We start from the raw sequence: 18,313 nt of genomic DNA, 5'->3' as shown, positions 1-18,313 counted from the left end.
ACATTGCTCTTTCATCTGCTGTGTGTTTCTCTGTCTTCTCACTTTGCTTAACTTACTGTGTTTGTGGTCTCCTTTTCACAGGCTTCAGGTTCATAGTTTCCTGTTGTTTTTGGTGTCTGCTTCCAGTGTGTATGGTTGGTTCAGTGGGTTGTGTAGGCTTCCTGGTGGAGGGGACTGGTGCCTGTGTTCTGGTGGATAAAGCTAGATCTTTTCTTTCTGATGGGCAGGACCGCGTCTTGTGGTGTGTTGTGGGGTGCCTGTGACCTTATTATGATTTTAGGCAGCCTGTCTGCTGATAGGTGGGGTTGTGTTCCTGTTTTGCTAGTTGTTTGGCATAGGGTGTCCAGCACTATAGGTTGTTGGGTGGAGCTGAGTCTTAGCATTGACCATCTCCATCTCTTGGAGAACTTTCGCTTTTTGATATTACGTGGAGCCGGGAGGTCTCTGATGGACCAATGTCCTGAACTCAGCTCTTCCACCTCAGAGGCACAGGCCTGACACCGGCCGGAGCACCAACAGCCTGTCATCCACACGGCTCAGAAGAAAAGGGATAAAAAAAGAAGGAAAGAAAGAAAAAAATAAAATAAGGTAAAGTTATTAAAAAATAAATTATTAAAAATAAATAATAATTTTAAGTAATTTTTTAAAAAGGAGAAAAAAATGGTCAGACGGAACCCTAGGACAAATGGTAAAAGCAAAGCTCTACAGACAAAATCACACAAAGAAGCATACACATACAAACTCACAAAAAGAGAAAAAGGAAAAAAATATGTATATCTTGTGGGAAGTCTGAAGTCTTCTGCCAGCGTTCAGTAGGTGTTTTGTAGGAGTTGTTCCACATGTGGATGTATTTCTGATGTATCTGTGGGAAGGAAGGTGATCTCTACGTCTTACTCCTCCACCATCTTGAAGGTCTCCCCCAGTCACTGATTTTTGTCTTTACCGTTATACTACACAAAGGTTAGTTTTCCCTCCTATCTCTAATTGAGACAAATAAGATCATTGTGAGTAGGGATCCTCTTTCAGTTTAAGCAGTGTTTTGTGTTTTTTCAATGAGAAAATAGAAACTATGTTCTGTTCAAAGCATTTTCATATACAGGCAGTCCCCTTCTAATGTACACTTGACTTATGAATGTCCCATACTCATCAAAGGCCTCTCTGAAAGGACTTTAAGCTACTCCTACTACCCATGGAAGCTGGAGTTGTTTCTTCCATCTGCAGGAGTTGGTTTCTCCCTCAGCTCTCCTCTTCTGGGAGCCTGAGTTCTCACAAGCTCCCATCAGACCTTTTGGAACAATTAACATGTGAGCACATTCTCCTACTGCTGCTGCCAGGACACAAGAAGGTGCTGGTGACCGTGCGAAGAATCCCCATAGGAGCTGAGCCCATGAAGGAACACAAAGAGTATAAAGAAAATTCTGGAATTCTGGTTGGTGATGGTGGAGAGGTTCTCCATTTGTGCTTCAAAATTCCTTTCCGCTAGAAATAGCATTATACTATAATAACATACCTATGTAAAACTGAGTTTTATGACTGACTCACTTGACCACAGCCAAGAATAAGCAGTAAACAAATGGCCTCTCAGCCGCCAGAGTATATGCACCTTACTTATTGGAAAAGCCATTCAAAAACCCACTGATTGCCTATTTATTCTGTTTGTACATGATTCTAATTAGTTTTAATGAGATGTGAGATGTCAAGCCTATAGGAGGTTATAAGCAGCAAATTTGAAGAGACTGGAAAAATGTTATAAGTAGATGAAGTGAAATATGATAGTTGACAGCAAGGTAAGAGACCGAAAAAGCATTAAAAAGAAGTTTAAGAACTCAAAAGCCAACCACAATAAAAAACTCCTTCACATCCACAAGCATGGCTAAAATGAAAAATCGACAACACCAAACATAGTGAAAATGCAGAGCAGTGGATTGCTCACACATTACCAGTGGGAGTAGGAAAAGGTACAGTCACTGGAAAATAGTTTGACGGTTCCCTTACAGTAAATAGTTACCATATAGCCCAGAGGTTCCACTCCTAGGTGTTTACCCAAGAAAAATGAAGACATATATCCCCTCAAAGCCTCATACTCATATCAGCTTTATTCATAATAGCCCCAAACTGGAAATAACCCAAATGTCCCTCAAAAGGCAAATGCATTAAAAAGTTGTAGTATATCCGTACAATTAAATACTACTCAGGAAGAAAAAGGAATGAACTACTGATACTCACAACAACGTGGATGAGTCTCACAGACATTGTGCTGAGGGAAAGAAGCAACACAAAAATCATATAAACATATTGTATGATCCCATTTATGTGAGGTTCTAGAATGGGGAAAACTAAGCTATGGTGATAGAATCAGAACAGTGGCTGCCTGAGGTTGGAGTAGCACTGAAGAATGACTGGAAGGGACACAAGGGAAAATTCTGGGGTGATGGAATTGTTCCATATCTTGATTTGGGTGGTGGTTACAAAGGTGTGTATTTTTCAAACTGTATGCTTAAAATGTGTGCACTTTATTGTATGTAAATTTTAGCTAAAATTTTCATAAAGTACATAATTTACAAAGGGAGAAAATCCTTCAGAGGACCCCCCTGCTACAGGGTAAAATCTTAACTCCTTAACATGATCTGGCCTTTGTTTAATGTCTCTTGGCTCATTCCTTACCATGCCTCTCCAACTCCTACCACTTACTTTATGCTACTTGTATTTCCAAAAACTGCTTCTCTGTCTATTTCCTCTGAACCTTGAAGCACAATGCTCCCTTTGCCTGGAATTCCTTTTCATTTTCTCATTCATCACTAAATCCTCAATATCCTTCAGGACTCACAGAGGTAGCACCTCCTCCAAAAAGCCTTTTCCACTCCCAGTCTGTATTAGGTACTTTCCCTCTTCCTCCCAGAGAACTTTATGCTTCTCTCTAACAAAGCATGTATTGCTCTGTAATGTTAAGTGTAACTTTAAAAAACCCTGAAAGCCATAGTGGACTGGTGCCATTTAATGTACAGGCAAATAGTCTTCTACATATTCAGTAAACCCTGAGTGAAATCATATATTGTAGACTTAATTTCTATCCAAAATAGCTGAAGTGAGTTTAAGCACTCAAATTTATCATGAAAACTCTTCTATCCAGAATTACTTGTTCTTCTATAGTTGCAAATGATTGAGATTTTAGTGTAAATAGCAGTTTGGTATTATATTATTACTAGTATGATAGCTTATTTATATTGTGGGTTAAGTAACTTTCTATGGGCTTTATCTGGAAACCTAGCCAGACTTTATTACGTTGATTCTACGGGAAAGTGCATTTTACATTCCAGTCAAGTGACAAAAACACTGCTCAGTTGAACCATGTGAAATTGCTGATATTCAACCATTTTTGACATACTAAAATGGCAGTTTCATGTGATTCAACCTAAATATTTTTAAATACAACCCTATGGCAAGTTGGAGATTGTTAATTATGTATTTAATACATGAATATATTCTATAAGATGCTAATTTTGTATATTAAGGCTATTGGGTATAATTGTTTTACATAAACAGTAAATTACAGGATTTTTAAGAAAGTTTGTGTAGAATGTTAAGGCTTACTTGAGTTCTACCCATCTTTTTTCCAGTTAATCACAGATGCAACAGACATGAGGATATTCTGGAATTGTTTATTTTTTGAACCAACAATAGGGTGAAAATGCAGATTCATTTCTTCTTTTTAACCTCCAAACTATCTAACCAGTCTATTTTTAATATTAATTTTAATTACAATAATAGCTAACATTTATTGAGTGCATATTACATGCTGGGTACTGTGCAAACCCAGCTACTTTATGAGCAAAGTACTATTATTGTCCCTATTTACAGATGAGGAAATTAAAGCTTAAGGACCTTGCCCAAGGTTACACAGCTATAAGTGGCAGAGTCGGGTTTGGAATCACTTTCAGTCCTACTACTCTGTCCACTGTTTACCTCAGGCACATTTTTTTTAACCACAAGTAAGCACTCATGCTGAAAAATTATGATTCAATTCAGCAAGTATATATTTAAGCTGTGATTACCACTAGTGATACCAGGCCCATTCACATATGAAATATGTTGTATTATTATGAGAGACCATCATTTGACAGTAGAGGACTAAGTACCAAAATGCTGTAAGCGTTCTGTTGGGATCTAGGAAAGGGAGAGAATAATTGTGTGCTTTATTATTATTAACTCCCAGAAGAGCGTTGGCATAAATGGTACCATCCAATCATAATTGGATACACAGCATTCTGGGAACAAGCCAAAAGTTCAGCATAAATAGAAATGTGGAAAAATCATGGATGTATAATAATGAAGTTCAAGAGGGAGTAGCAAGCCCAAGTCTAATTCTGGGCAGACATCAGTAGTATATAAGGGAACTTAAAAATCTATGACTGGGCTCTCTGAACCCCAGAACTATGCTGACAAGTAGGACTGAATGATTACTCATTAGGTATTTGGGGCAGATGAGAGGGGGGCAGAAGAGATTAACCAAAATTTCGTGCCTACATTTTTGGGATAATAATGTTATCAAAAATAAAAGAATTTGTGCAGTGGAGGGGAGGATGGGCTCAGGATTTAGACACTCTGAATTTTTTTTATTGGAAGTATAGTTGATTTACAACGTTGTGTTAGTTTCAGGTGTACAGCACAGTGATTCAGATGGAAAAATATATATATACATATTCGTTTTCAAACTCTTTTCCCTTATAGGTTATTAAAAGATATTTGTAGTTCTCTGTGCTATACAGTAGGTCCGTGTTGTTTACCTATTCTATACACAGTAGTGAGTATATGTTAATCCCAAACTCCTAATTTATCCCTCCCCCTCTTTCCCCTTTGGTAACCATAAATTTGTTTTCTATGTCTGTGGGTCTATTTCTGGTTTGTAAATAAGTTCATTTGTATCTTTTTTTTTATATTCCACATATAAGCAATATTATATGATATTTATCTTTGTCTAGCTTACTTCACTTAGTATGATAATCTCTATGTCCATCCATGTTTCTGCAAATGGCAACGTTTCATTTTTTATGATTAATATTCCATTGTATATTCCATTCCATATATATAGTATATGTATATATATATATACACACTACATCTTTATCCATTCATCTTAAACACTCTGAATTTAAGGTGAAGGCAGACTGTCTACAGAAAGCCAGTTTTTTATGTTGGCTATAGTTGACTGGGGTCAACCTTTGACTTATCTACTTGTTATTTTTCAGGTGGCCCTTCTGAATTTCTTCATCCCTGAAGAAAAGTCATACTCTGAAGAGGAGAGTAGGCGTGTTCGCCGCAATAAAAGAAGTAAAAGCAGTGAAGGAGCAGATGGTAAGTCTATTTGGGTGATCCTTTATCACATATCAGTTGATGAGAGTACCATTCTGAGAACTACCTTTTCAAGTGTACTTCACCATCTCCTATATTTTCCACAGACGCAAGGTCACAGAAGGTTTTTCTAGCTTAACCTACCTAACCTACTCTTTTGACATAGAATTGACTGTACAAGGATCCTGTCTCCTCCAACCCCAGTACCTTTAGTCCTTTCACAGTATGTCTGATAGCCATGGTAGCATTTGTACCTCTCAAGATCACCCTCCATAAGGACTTCATCTCTCCTGGGGACATCCTATATCAACTAAGGCCACCAAGAGAATTCAGTCCTATTCTTGGAATGACAGAGTACTCTGCCATGGTGGCACTTACATGGTATGTTAAATCCAGTGATAATTATGTCACTGTTGGTGTCAGCTACCATGCCTCTAGAACTCATCTGTAAGTTCCTTGAGGGCAGGGATTCATTTCTCTTTGTAAAGCTCCAGAATCTAGCCTAGTATCTAGCAAATTGTTGGTGTTTGTAATGTAAGTTGGTAATGTTGATTGCCCCTTCAGCTGGGTTATGATGTGCCATGAAAACCATCCCTATTGAAGGTGAAACAGATTTGAGTTAACTAACAATGCATTTTGTGGGGCATAACAAAATGTTGAGCTAGCTCCTGGGCAGGGTCTTTGAATCGCTCTATTTTAACATCATTCTGTCAGTTGACAGAATGCTACCTCTTTAGAGTAGGAGTTTGTAGAATGCATAGCTATGGGCTGTTGTAAAGCCATCTGGATTCAAAGACAGCACGTGGCTGGCTAAATCTGCCAAAGATATATGTTCTGGAGGGTTACAAAGCAATATGACTTTATGAAGGTGAAAATCAGATTTTTTTAAAGCTGACATTTGTCAGTGTAAGTAAGGGCCAGCGATGGAAGCAGTTCCAGACCGCATGAGCAATTGAAGCAATGGGGCCAGGACTTTGTCATTTGGAACAAAAAGAGGTAAAACTGGATGAAGTCTGAAAAAGAGCTCAGAAGAAGGACCTGTAATAAAAGAGAGTCAGAAATAAGTAGGCTGTTTTTAGTCAATGGAGGTGGCAGCTTTGAGCCCTTCAATTGAGAAATGGACCAGCGGGGCCATTCTCTAGAGCAGATACTTTGCATACAATTCATGACCAAGTTCAAGCCTAGGAAATGTGGTCCATGAAGTTATAGGCACCCATTATTCATATACTGCTTGCTGCCAGTTTCCTGGAAGTCTTCAGAAAGCTATGTAGAAACTGAGAACTGAGAATCAAGGTCCCTTTCCTCTCCTTATCATCTTACTCTTTGATGCATGTGGGTCTTTCCACCTTTGACTCTTCCCCAGTACCACAAAATCTTTCATATTCCCTGATTGCTAAGGAAGAGAAAAGAGAGGTGGTAAGAGCAATATCACCTTCTGTAGTGGGCATGGTCTTCCCTTCCTCTCCACAGGGGAGGTCCAATAGCTTCTAAAGTTTACGTCTTCATCTGGCCTTCCAAGTTTTCTCGTAAAGAAGGCAGCTTCCTTCACTCTCCCAAACCACTTTATCTGGATCTGGCTACTAGCATCTCTGCTATTGATTTTCCTTACAGTGTTTATTCTGTTTTGATACAAAATAGTTTTTCCCTCTGTTGAAGGCCAAAGCATATCATTAATTTTTAGTACTTCTTATCTAATTTCCTCCTGGTCTGATACTCTTGTCAGTCACTAGACACTAGTCACTGTGTGCCAGTGCCTAACTTCTCATACAATCCCAGATATTTTCTTTAAACAGTATAGCAGGGAGGAATCCAAGAGCCCCTTAGAGTTAGGAGAATAGAATGCTTGGGGGTTCTGGGATTTGATTAGATTTCCAACCTTTCACCTGGGAGGCTATAGCACCACTTCTTTAGATGTGGTGGGTGCTCCAGTGATTTAGAGGGTGACAAGCCAATCCAAATCTCCTTTACTTTTGAACCATTCCTCTTACTCTGCTGAGTGTATGGTATATTTATTCAAAACATTCTTCAAATATTTACTGAGAAAATACAGCAGTTTCTATAATACTAGAATGAAAATGCCATAAGGATAATCGTGTTTATTTACTTTTACATCCTCATTGCCCAGGAAAGGACCCGGCGCATAGTAGACCCTCAATAAATATTTCTTGTTGCCCTCAAAAAGCTTAACTTCCAGTGTAAAGAGACAGATAATAAACAAAATTGGTGGTGGTAAGTGTTGTGGAGAAAAATATACCAGGGCAAGAGGGAGAGAACGTGATGAAGTGTGCTGTAAGGTGATCAGGGAAGGTCCCTCTAATAAGGGAACATCTGAGAAAAGACCTGAATGAAATGAAGGTGTGAGCCATGTGAATATCTGGACCAGGTGCAGGGAAAGAAGGAGAGAAGAAGCAGTAAATACAAATGCTCTGAAGTAGAAGAATGCTTGATATGTTCCAGAAAGATCAGTGTGGCTGGGAGCAGAGTGAGCAAGAAGGAGAAGGAAGCAGATGAGATCAGAGGGGGGAAAATCAAACTTAGAGCCTTGTTGTAGGCCAAGCTAAGGACTCTGACCTTCACCCTGCATGAGATGGGGAACCATTGGAGAATTTTGAGCAGAGGCATGACAGGGCCTGACTTATGTTGTAAGAGAATCCCTCTGGCTACTGTAGGGAGAAAGAACAGAAGCAGAAAGATGTGTAGTGGAGTGTAACAATAACCCAGGCGAGAGATGATTGTAGTTTAGACCAGGATGGAGGCAATGGGGGTGGGTGGGGAGGAGTGGTCAGATTGTGGACAGATCTTTGAAGGAATAGCTGACAAGATTTGGAGGTTCACTAGATAAGGGGTATGAAAGAGAAAACCAAGGACGACCCCACAGTTTTGAACCTAAGGAACTAGACTAGTGGATTTGCCATTTCTGAGACGGAGAAGCAGGAGAAGAGGAATGTAAAGGGATGTAAAGAAGGAATCAAGAATTCAGTTAGGCATGCTAAGTTTGAGGTGTCTACTAGGCACTAAGTATATATGTTAAAGAGGCAGCTGGGTATATAAATCTACACCGTATATCAAGACAACGTGTCTCAAGACAATGAGCTGACTCTTAAAAGAATAAAGAACTTCTCATTGAAGAAGTGAGTCAGTCTGTAAACCATATGAACAGAGTAAGAGGTTGGATGGGATAGGTAAATCAGAGGGGGGTGAGTTAAGGACAAAAAAAAAGCCTATTAGGTGTTGTTTCTAAATCCACAAGTTACTTGATATATTATAATAAAAAGTTAGCTATCCAGGGACTTCCCTGGTGGCGCAGTGGTTAAGAATCCGCCTGCCAATGCAGGGTACACGGGTTCGAGCCCGGGTCTGGGAAGATCCCACATGCCGCGGAGCAACTAAGCCCGTGTGCCACAACTACTGAGCCTGTGCTCTAGAGCCCACGAGCCACAACTACTGAAGCCCGCACACCTAGAGCCCATGCTCCGCAAAAAGAGAAGCCACAGCGATGAGAAGCCCGCACACTGCAACGAAGAGTAGCCCCCGCTCACCACTAGAGAAAGCCCGTGTGCAGCAATGAAGACCCAACACAGCCAAAAATAAATAAATAAATAAATTTATTTTAAAAAAAATTTACCTATGCAGCTCAGGTTTGCATCACAAATATCAAAAAAAAAAAAAGTCATTTACCTTGAACATTTAAGAGCCTGACAGGGATTTCAGGAAGAAAACATTTTTCAAAGGTCAAAAATAGAGATAAGTTTAAAAAGAGAGCAGGAAAATCAGTTCTAATTCCTTGTATAATTTTTGATGTTACTATCCTTTAATTTCACTTCTCAAAACTTTATTTTATTGTCATTTAACAAGACTTCTAGGCACTACCAGAAGTATAAAGATGAATAAGACCCTCAGAGAAGCTTACATTTTAAGGAGGGAGCAGATGCATTTATTGGCAACAGGTAAAAATTAAGCAAAGGTAGGGTGAAGCTGAGTCCTAGAGTTTTACCTTACACAGTACATAGAAGACACTCAAACATTTGTTAAATGAATAACCAAACAAGAAAATGGGCAGGGGGTGGAAGGAGTCTAGATTTTTTTCTGTCTAGGAACTATAGGCATTAAGCTTGATGATCTTCACTAATCCCTGTGGGAGAAAAAAAGTCTTAACAAATGGTTCATTCACACTTAGGAAAAGCAAGGGACGTCGGGATCCTTAAGAGCCTGCATAGGTTCACCAAGAATAAATCAGACTGTTTTCCTGTTTTCACCAGACTGCTAAACTAGTTGCTTAGGGGCATAACATAGACATAGTCTACCTTTTTTTAATTTATATTTTATTGAGGTATAGTTGATTTACAATGTTGTGTTAGTTTCAGGTGTACAGCAAAGTGATCTAGTTTTATATATATATATGTGATATTTATACACATATATAAATAATATTTATACACACACATATGTATATACACTTTTGCAGATTCTTTTCCCATATAGGTTATTACAAAATATTCAGTATAGGGCTTCCCTGGTGGCGCAGTGGTTGAGAGTCCGCCTGCCGATGCAGGGGACATGGGTTCGTGCCCTGGTCCGGGAAGATCCCACATGCCGCGGAGCGGCTGGGCCCGTGAGCCATGGCCGCTGAGCCTGCGCGTCCGGAGCCTGTGCTCTGCAACGGGAGAGGCCACAACAGTGAGAGGCCCGTGTACCGAAAAAAAAAAAAAATTCAGTATGGTTCCCTGTGCTATACAGTAAGTCCTTGTCTTTTATCTATGTTATACATAGTAGTGTGTATATGTTACTCCCAAATTCCTAATTTATCCCTCCCCCCACATTTCCCCTTTGGCAACCATAACACACAGTCGATCTTGCCTTAAAAAAATGTCAGTGGCTATATCCAGGTCATACCCAATCTTTCTGACCCACCATTCAAGAAATGATTGGATTCATCTCATTTTATTCCTTTGGATCACTCTATAAATGAAGGCATTGACTAGGAAGCGGGAGTCCCAAACACAGGGTTAGTTTTCCTCCAGTATAAATCGTGGCACTTTATAACTTAAAGAAAATGCGTGAGATCTTTTTCTTTACTACATCTCTATCTTAAATTTACTGCTCCTGTTTTGAGTTGGCCAAAAGTAATTGATATCAGCTTTAAGTTCATTTTTGCTAATTATATGAGGCCTTTCGCTTATTGTTGTTCTGCAAGGAAAGCACGATCCCTTCATTGAAGGTGTTGTGAGTCACGACAGTTACAAAAATCTGTGCCAGGATTTCCTGCTGAGATCCATCTTTGTGATATGTTTCTGAAATAATAATAGTTCTAGGTGGCTTGCTTAAACATCTCTTGCTGGGTACTCCAGAAATCTGCAGAACGTAATTTTCTAGTTAGAATGAAATGTAGAATATATTCAGAGGGTCAGGAGGTCTTAGAAGCAGATAAGTGAATCCAGAATTTCCACAGAGATAGTGTCCATATTTTATAAATATTATTGTAAAACCATCTGTTCTCTTCTGTAGGAGCATTTTCAGAAATCAAGCACAATATTAATATCTCTCCATACCTACCATCCCCCCATATTTCTGTCCTAGTAAGAGAATAAAAATAAAAGTGCAGCATTGTGTAATAGAAAAGGTATTAGATTGAGTCACAATTTCTGGATCCTGATCCTGATGTTACTGCCACCTTATCAGGCATGTGACCTTAGAGGAGTGACATCCCTCTGAGCCTCAGTTTCCTTAGCTATAAATGGGAATAATTAGGCTTGCTTACCTAATGCAGTCATTGTAATAATCAAAGGTGTTAATGTACGCAAAAGCTTCAGAAGTTAGCAGCTATTAGTAAATTCTGTCTGGAAAATGAACATAGTAGCATGGTCTCCGAGGCATTTTAGGCACTCATATTCATTAATTTATGAATAACCACTCTAATGTCTACAGAGGTACTCTCTTTCAGACAGACTGTCCTTTTTTGTACTCACAGATACTATCGAAGCCCATAGAAAGAAGACTCCAAGCCTCAAGTTATGGCCTACCTCATCACAAGAAATGATCACATCTGTACACTTCCATGTCACTCTCTTACTCTGGCTGGCTGGCTGTGTATATGTGTCTCTTTTTTCAGTATCTCTTCTTTGTAGTTTTCTTTACCTTTGGACAGATCAAGAAAAACTTAGTATTCATTTTTGGTATAATAAAAGAGTAAAGGGAAAAAACAAATAAGATTGAAATATATCCTTTGTCCTTCGTTTCTTAAAAATAATAATGGAATAAGACTTAGCCAGCATTAAGTTGATACAGATGAAAATGAAAGACTATGATCTCAGAGAAACAGACTTCTGCCTATACAAATATTAACTAGAGTTAAGAAGTGCCCTCATTCTAGTACTGCTCTTGTATTTACTGCTTTTTAGTGAGCCATCACTGTGCTATTATCAAATGAGAGAGATGAAAATCATTTTGAGAACAGATGGAGTGTCAAGGGCTTGTTCACAAGACAAAATTAAAGGTTTTGTGGGTTTACCATGTGTGTAGACTTGAAGAGGATTGTTGATTTCAGCTGTACATTCCCCAAGGTTGCCTACTGGTTATGGAAGCCAACAGCTTAAGTACCTACAGCACAACACTCTGGAGCCCTCTGCCTTTTCATCTTGTCTATCTTTCTGTGAATGTGGTTTTTGTTCCACAGGCTGCCGGATTGTAGTTCTTCTTGCTTCTGCTGTCTGCCCTCTGGTGGATGAGGCTATCTAAGAGGCTTGTGTAAGTTTCCTGATGTGAGGGACTGGTGCTGGGTAGAGCTGACTGTTGCTGTGGTGGGCAGAGCTCAGTAAAACTTTAATCCGCTTGACTGTTGATGGGTGGGGCTGGCTTCCCTCCCTGTTGGTTATTTAGTTAGTTCTTCTTGTTTCTGCTGTCTGCCCTCAACGATGTGATATTTTGATACACATATACATTGTGAAATAGTTACCACAATCAAGCTAATTAACATTTCCATCACCTGACATAATTCCCCTTTTTTTGTGGTGAGAACACCTAGTCTCGTAGCAAATTTCAGGTATAGAATAGAGTATTATTAACTACAGTCACCATGCTATGCATTCGCTCTTCAGAACTTACTCACCTGCGTAACTGAATCTTTGTACCATTTGATCAACAACCCCCCCCACCATTTCCTCTACCCCCAAGCTCCTGGCAACCACCTCTTCTGTGTGTGTGTGTGTGTGTTTATCACATTTTCTTTCTTCATTCATCTGTTGATGGATACTTACATTGTTTCCGTATCTTGGCTATTGAGAGTAATGCTGCAATGAATATGAGAGTACAGATATCTCTTCAAGATACTAATTTCATTTCCTTTGTATATACACTCAGAAGTAGGATTGCTGGATCATATGGCATTTCTATTTTTAATTTTTGAGGAACATGCACTCTGTTTTGCATAATGGCTATACTGATTTACATTCCTGTCAACAATGTACAAGGGGTCCCTTTTCTCCCCACCCTCATCAACACTTGTTGTCTCTTGTCCTTTTGATAATAGCCATCCTAACAGATATGAAGTGACATCTCATTGTGATTTTTGACTTACATTTCCTTGATAATTAGTAATGTTGAGCATCTTCTCATATATCAGTTAGCTATTTGTATGTCTTCATTAGAAAACCATCTATTCAGATCCTGTGCCCATATTTTAATCAGGTATGTATGTATATATGTATGTATGTATGTGTGTATGTATGTATGTATTTGCTGTTGGGTTGTTTGAATTCCTTACATATTTTGGATACTAACCCCTTATCAAATATGTGGTTTGCAAATATTTTCTCCCATTCTATAGGTGGTGTCTTCACTCTGTTGATTGTTTCCTTTTTCGTGCGGAAGATTTTAGTTTGATGCTATCCCACTTGTCTTATTTTTGTTGCCTGTGGGGTTTTTTTTAATAAATTTATTTTTTTTATTTATTTATTTTTGGCTTCATTGGGTCTTCATTCCTGTGCCTGGCCTTCTCATTGCGGTAGCTTCTCTTGTTGCAGAGCACAGGCCCTAGGTGCGTGGGCCTCAGTAGTTGTAGCACACGGGCTCAGTAGTTGTGCCTCGTGGGCTCTAGAATACAGGCTCAGTAGTTGTGGCTCACGGGCTTAGTTGCTCCGCAGCATGTGGGATCTTCCCGGACTAGGGCTCACACCTTTGTCCCCTGCATTGGCAGGCGGATTCTTAACCTCTGCGCCACTAGGGAAGCTCTGCCTGTGGTTTTGAGGTCATATCCAAAAACTCATTGCCCAGACCAATGTCAAGAAGTTTTTCCCCTGTATTTTCTTCTAGTAGTTTTACAATTCCACATCTGTATTTAAGTCTTTAATCCAGTTTGAGGGGTTTTGTTGTATATGCTATGAGATAAGGGTTCAATTTCATTCTTCTGCATGTGATGTCCAGTTTTCCCAGCACCACTTATTGAAGAGACTATTCTTTCTCCCTTCTGTGCTCTTGGCACCCTTGTCGAAAATCAATAGCCCATAAATGCGTGGATTTATTTCCGAGCTCTCTATTCTGTTCCATTGGTCTATATGCCTTCTTTTTTGCCAGGCCCATACTGTTTTGAGTACTATAAATTTGTAATGTACTTTGAAATCAGTACATGTAGTGCCTCCAGCTTTGTTCTTTTTGCTTAAGATTGCTTGGGCTATTTGGGGTCTTTTGTGGTTCCATATAAATTTTATGATTTTTTTTTCTATTTCTGTGGAAAATGTCATTGGAGTTTTGATAGGGATTGTATTGAATCTAAAAATGGATTGGGGTAATATGGACATTTTAACAATACCAATTCTTCTAATCCATTTTGTGTGTGTCTTTTTCAATTTCTTTCATCAGTGTTTTGTACTTTTTAGTGTACAGCTATTTCACTTCCTTGGCTAAATTTATTCGTAAGTATTTCATTCTTTTTGATGCTATTGTAAATGGGATCTTTGTCTTGATTTCTTTTTTTGGATAATTCCTTGTTAGTGTGTAGAAACACAATTGATTTTCGTATTTTTATTTTGTATCCTGCAACTTTACTGAACTCGTTTATTATTTCTAACAGGTTTTTGGTGGAGTCTAGGGTTTTCTAAAAATAGGAACATACCATCTGCAAACAGAATCAATTTTTCTTTTTTCTTTACAATTTGGATGTCTTTTATTTCTTTTTCTTGCCTAATTGCTCTGACTATAGGACTTCAAGTACTGCGTTGAGGATGGCCATCCTGTCTTGTTCCTGATCTTAGAGGAAAGGCTTTCAACTTTTCACTGTTAAATATGATTTTAGCTGTGGGCTTGTTGTATATGGCCCTTATTAAGTTGAGATGCATTCCTTCTATACCTAATTTGTGAAGAGTTTTTTTATCAGAAAAGATGTTGACTTTTGTCAAATGCTTTCTGCATCTTTAGAGATGATCATATGATTTTTATCTTTCATTCTGTTAATGTGATGTATCACATTTGAGAATATAAGTTGTTTCACCCATTTTTGGATATTAATCCAACTTTCTAGTAAAATTAAACATTAGAATACCTTTGATACAGTTTTGGGAATTTATCCTACATGTATAACAACACTACATAGGTCAAATATATATAAGGATGTTTATTATAGCACTGTTTTAGTGGCAAAAGAGGGATAACCCTAATCTCTATGAATAAGGAAATGGTTGATTGACTAAATTGTGACATAGCCATAATATTGAATATTATACAGGTATTAAAAGGAATGAGTTAGAGTTTTATAGATGCATCTGAAAGAATAGGCATATTCTTTTGCTGCAAGTTTCAGAGTAATATGTATAATACTATCACATTTTCATTGAAAAGGGAAAGATTTTTACCATATGACCCAGCAATCCCACTACTGGGCATATATCCTGAGAAAACCATAGGTCAAAAAGATACATGCACCACAGTGTTCATTGCAGCACTATTTACAATAGCCAGTACATGGAAGCAACCTAAATGTACATCGACAGATGAATGGATGAAGAAGATGTGGCACATATATACAATGGAATATTACTCAGCCATAAAAAGGAACGAAGTTGAGTTATTTGTAATGAAGTGGATGGACCTAGAGAGTGTCATACAGAGTGAAGTAAGTCAGAAAGAGAAAAACAAATACCATATGCTAATGCATATATATGGAATCTAAAAAAAAACGGTACTGATGAACCTAGTAGCAGGGCAGGAATAAAGACACAGATGTAGAGAACAGACTTGAGGACACAGGGAGGGAGGGGAAGCTGGGACAAAGTGAGAGAGTAGCATTGATGTATATACGCTACCAAATATAAAATGGATGGCTAGTGGGCCATCAGCAAGGAGATCAGCTCAATGCTTTGTGACGACCTAGAGGGGTGGGATAGGGAGGGTGGGAGGGAGGCTCAAAAGGGAGGGGATATGGGGATATATGTATACATATAGCTGATTCACTTTGTTGTGCAGCAGAAACTAACACAATGTTGCAAAGCAATTATATTCCAATAAAGATGTAAAAAAAGAGACAAAGATTTTTAAACCCTAAGAACGTTTATAACTATATAGTTATAGCTATAGATATATAATTACGTAGAAACAGTGGTGGGAAGCAGAGGCACCAAGTGAATTAATGATTACCTCAGGTAGAAGGAGGTTGGATAGGAAAGCGAGAACTGTTTAGTGATTCTTTGTACAGTTCTGAATTGTTTGACTTGTTACAGTAAGCTTGTGCTACTGTAATTTATTTTTTAAATGTAACAGGAAAAATTGTATAAAATGGGGAGAAAAATGGACTGGAAGGGGCATGAGGGAGACAAAGAAGGCAGTTAGAAGGCTGATGCAATGATACACATAAGAGATGGCGGTGGCTAGATTAACATAGCTGCAATGGAGACTGACGTAGACAGATTTAGTTAGTAGGTAGAAAAAATTAAGTGAAAAAATTTTAATTTTTAATTAAAAAATTAAAAATTTGACTGAGGGGAGAAAAAGAGGAGCCAAGGAAGCCACCCAGGTTTCTGGCAAGGTGCTGTACTATTTACTGCGATAATGATCCGAGTAGGAAAATGAGTGTTTTTAGACAGGTCAAGTGTCAGGTCCCTATGGGCAATTCAAGAGGAGAAAACCTATAAACAGTTGGAGATATGTATCTGAAGCTCAGGAAAAATATCTGGTCTGGAAATATAGATATGGAGATCATGAGCTATGTTAAGACTCTCTCAGTTACAGGTGACAGATAGCTGGCCTAAACTGGATTAAGGGTTTTTTTTGTTTGTTTTTTGGTTTTGTTTTGTTTTAAAGAGGGCATAGGATTTATTGGCTCATTTCTAACTATAAAGTCTCTGACAAAGTTGTCTTAAAACATGGCTACATCTTGGAGCTCAAATGATGTCATCAGGACTTTCTCAGTTCTGCTTCCCTTTATATTGGCCTTATTCTTCAGGCAGGTTCTCCCTATAAGGTGGCAGAAATAGCTACTAGCAGCTCTAGGCTTACATTTTACCAATTTAGCAAGCCTAATGGAAGAAGTGTGTCTTGTCCATCCATTGAATTCAGTAAGAAGTTTGTTGTTGGCAACACTGGTTAGGGAAGTCTGAGTAAAGTAATAGGGGCCGAAGGATTGAGAATCAAGTCACAAGAGTAAGTAGAAAATAGCAAATATAAATGAAAGGGAGGGAGAGAATAGCTAGAGATTTATTAACCATCTACTATGTGCAAGGCACTGTATTATATTGCACCCAGGGATACACAAATGGGTAAGATAAGGTTCCTTAGTTCTGGAAGCACATTGTTTTCATAAGAGAGAACCTTATAAATACTTTCCAGAGGCGATAAGTACTTATATGGAGGTTTGATAAGATTGCAGTGGAAGCACAGGGAAAGGGGCCACAGAATGGCCAAATATATTAAATACATCTCCAAGGAGAAGTGCACAATGGCTGGCACATACTAGGCATGCATATATGAATGAATGAAGTGACATTTGAATTGGATTTTGGAGGATGAATGAGACTTTGATGAAGAAAAGTAGAAGGTGCATTTCTGACAAAGGAAACAGCAGGTGCAAAGCTAACCAATCCCCTGCATTTTTTGGCTCTCCTCTTGGCTTAGGAAACCTGATATGTAACATAGGAGACTTGGAGGAAGGACTGAGGGAAGCCAGAACCTTTGAGCAGAGAAAGTGTGACTAGAGCCCAGAACCACCTCAGGGCTTTCCAATGCTCACTCAAGCATTTGATCAATGGTATTTTAATCCCAAATTATTTTGGCATCTTACCCATCTTACTGCATCTCTCCCCTACCCTCCATACACTTGAGAAGTAAATATTAGCAAGGCAAATATAATTCTTCCTTGTTTACTAAAGGTAAGACATGTATGATTGTTCTTAACTTTGGTAGCAGTTTTAATTTTCCTGATCTTCTACTTCCTAATCTCTGGTGCAAAGTAGCACCATTTAGACCCTCAGTGTAATTTAGAAACAGTGACTGATCCGATCCTACTCTCTTTCTTGTTGAGGACTTCAAACTGACTTAGAAGACATAGATCCCATGCCATTAACATGTTGAGAACTTTAGTGAAAGCTATTTTTGAAATGGTGACATACCAAGGATGCTTTGCTGTGGGCTTATGAATCTTAGCTGCATTTTACCACTGCTTCCAGTATACACCCCCTTTAATGAACTTAGTACTGTGATGCATTAGGTCAGTTGTTTAGGGTGTAGCCTCACTGCAGTTCTATATACCCCAACTCAGGGGTCTAACCAATCTGTGCTATTTGGCAAGTGGTATACTAGGAAGAAGGTGACTTTGTGCAGATCTATTCTCCCTATAGCAAAACAACTCATGGGCTTGGCCTGCTGCCAGAAAGTTAGTAGTGTCATCTTTATAAATGAAATTCAGCTCATCATTATCTTACATTATGCCAGAAGAGCGGGAAGAAGATTGACTTGGTAATTCACTATGTTTTGATCCTAATCT

The 18,313-nt window shown here is 38.7% G+C and overlaps 1 protein-coding gene across 3 annotated transcripts in view; it reads left to right on the top strand.

Moving 5' to 3' along the window:
- The window catches only part of EDA (ectodysplasin A), a 374,640-nt gene that overhangs the window by 265,239 nt on the left and 91,088 nt on the right, over positions 1-18,313 (top strand). For all 3 annotated transcript variants that reach the window (XM_067722661.1, XM_067722660.1, XM_067722663.1), the window contains exon 2: positions 5,247-5,352. In XM_067722661.1, coding sequence (XP_067578762.1) covers positions 5,247-5,352 — 106 coding nt within the window. The remainder of the gene's footprint in view (positions 1-5,246; positions 5,353-18,313) is intronic.

The sequence above is a fragment of the Pseudorca crassidens genome, chromosome X, assembly GCF_039906515.1.
Source record: "Pseudorca crassidens isolate mPseCra1 chromosome X, mPseCra1.hap1, whole genome shotgun sequence".
NCBI classification, from domain to species: Eukaryota; Metazoa; Chordata; class Mammalia; order Artiodactyla; family Delphinidae; genus Pseudorca; species Pseudorca crassidens.
Note: the sequence above shows the minus strand (reverse complement) of the source record. Positions and strands in the feature narration are given on the sequence as shown.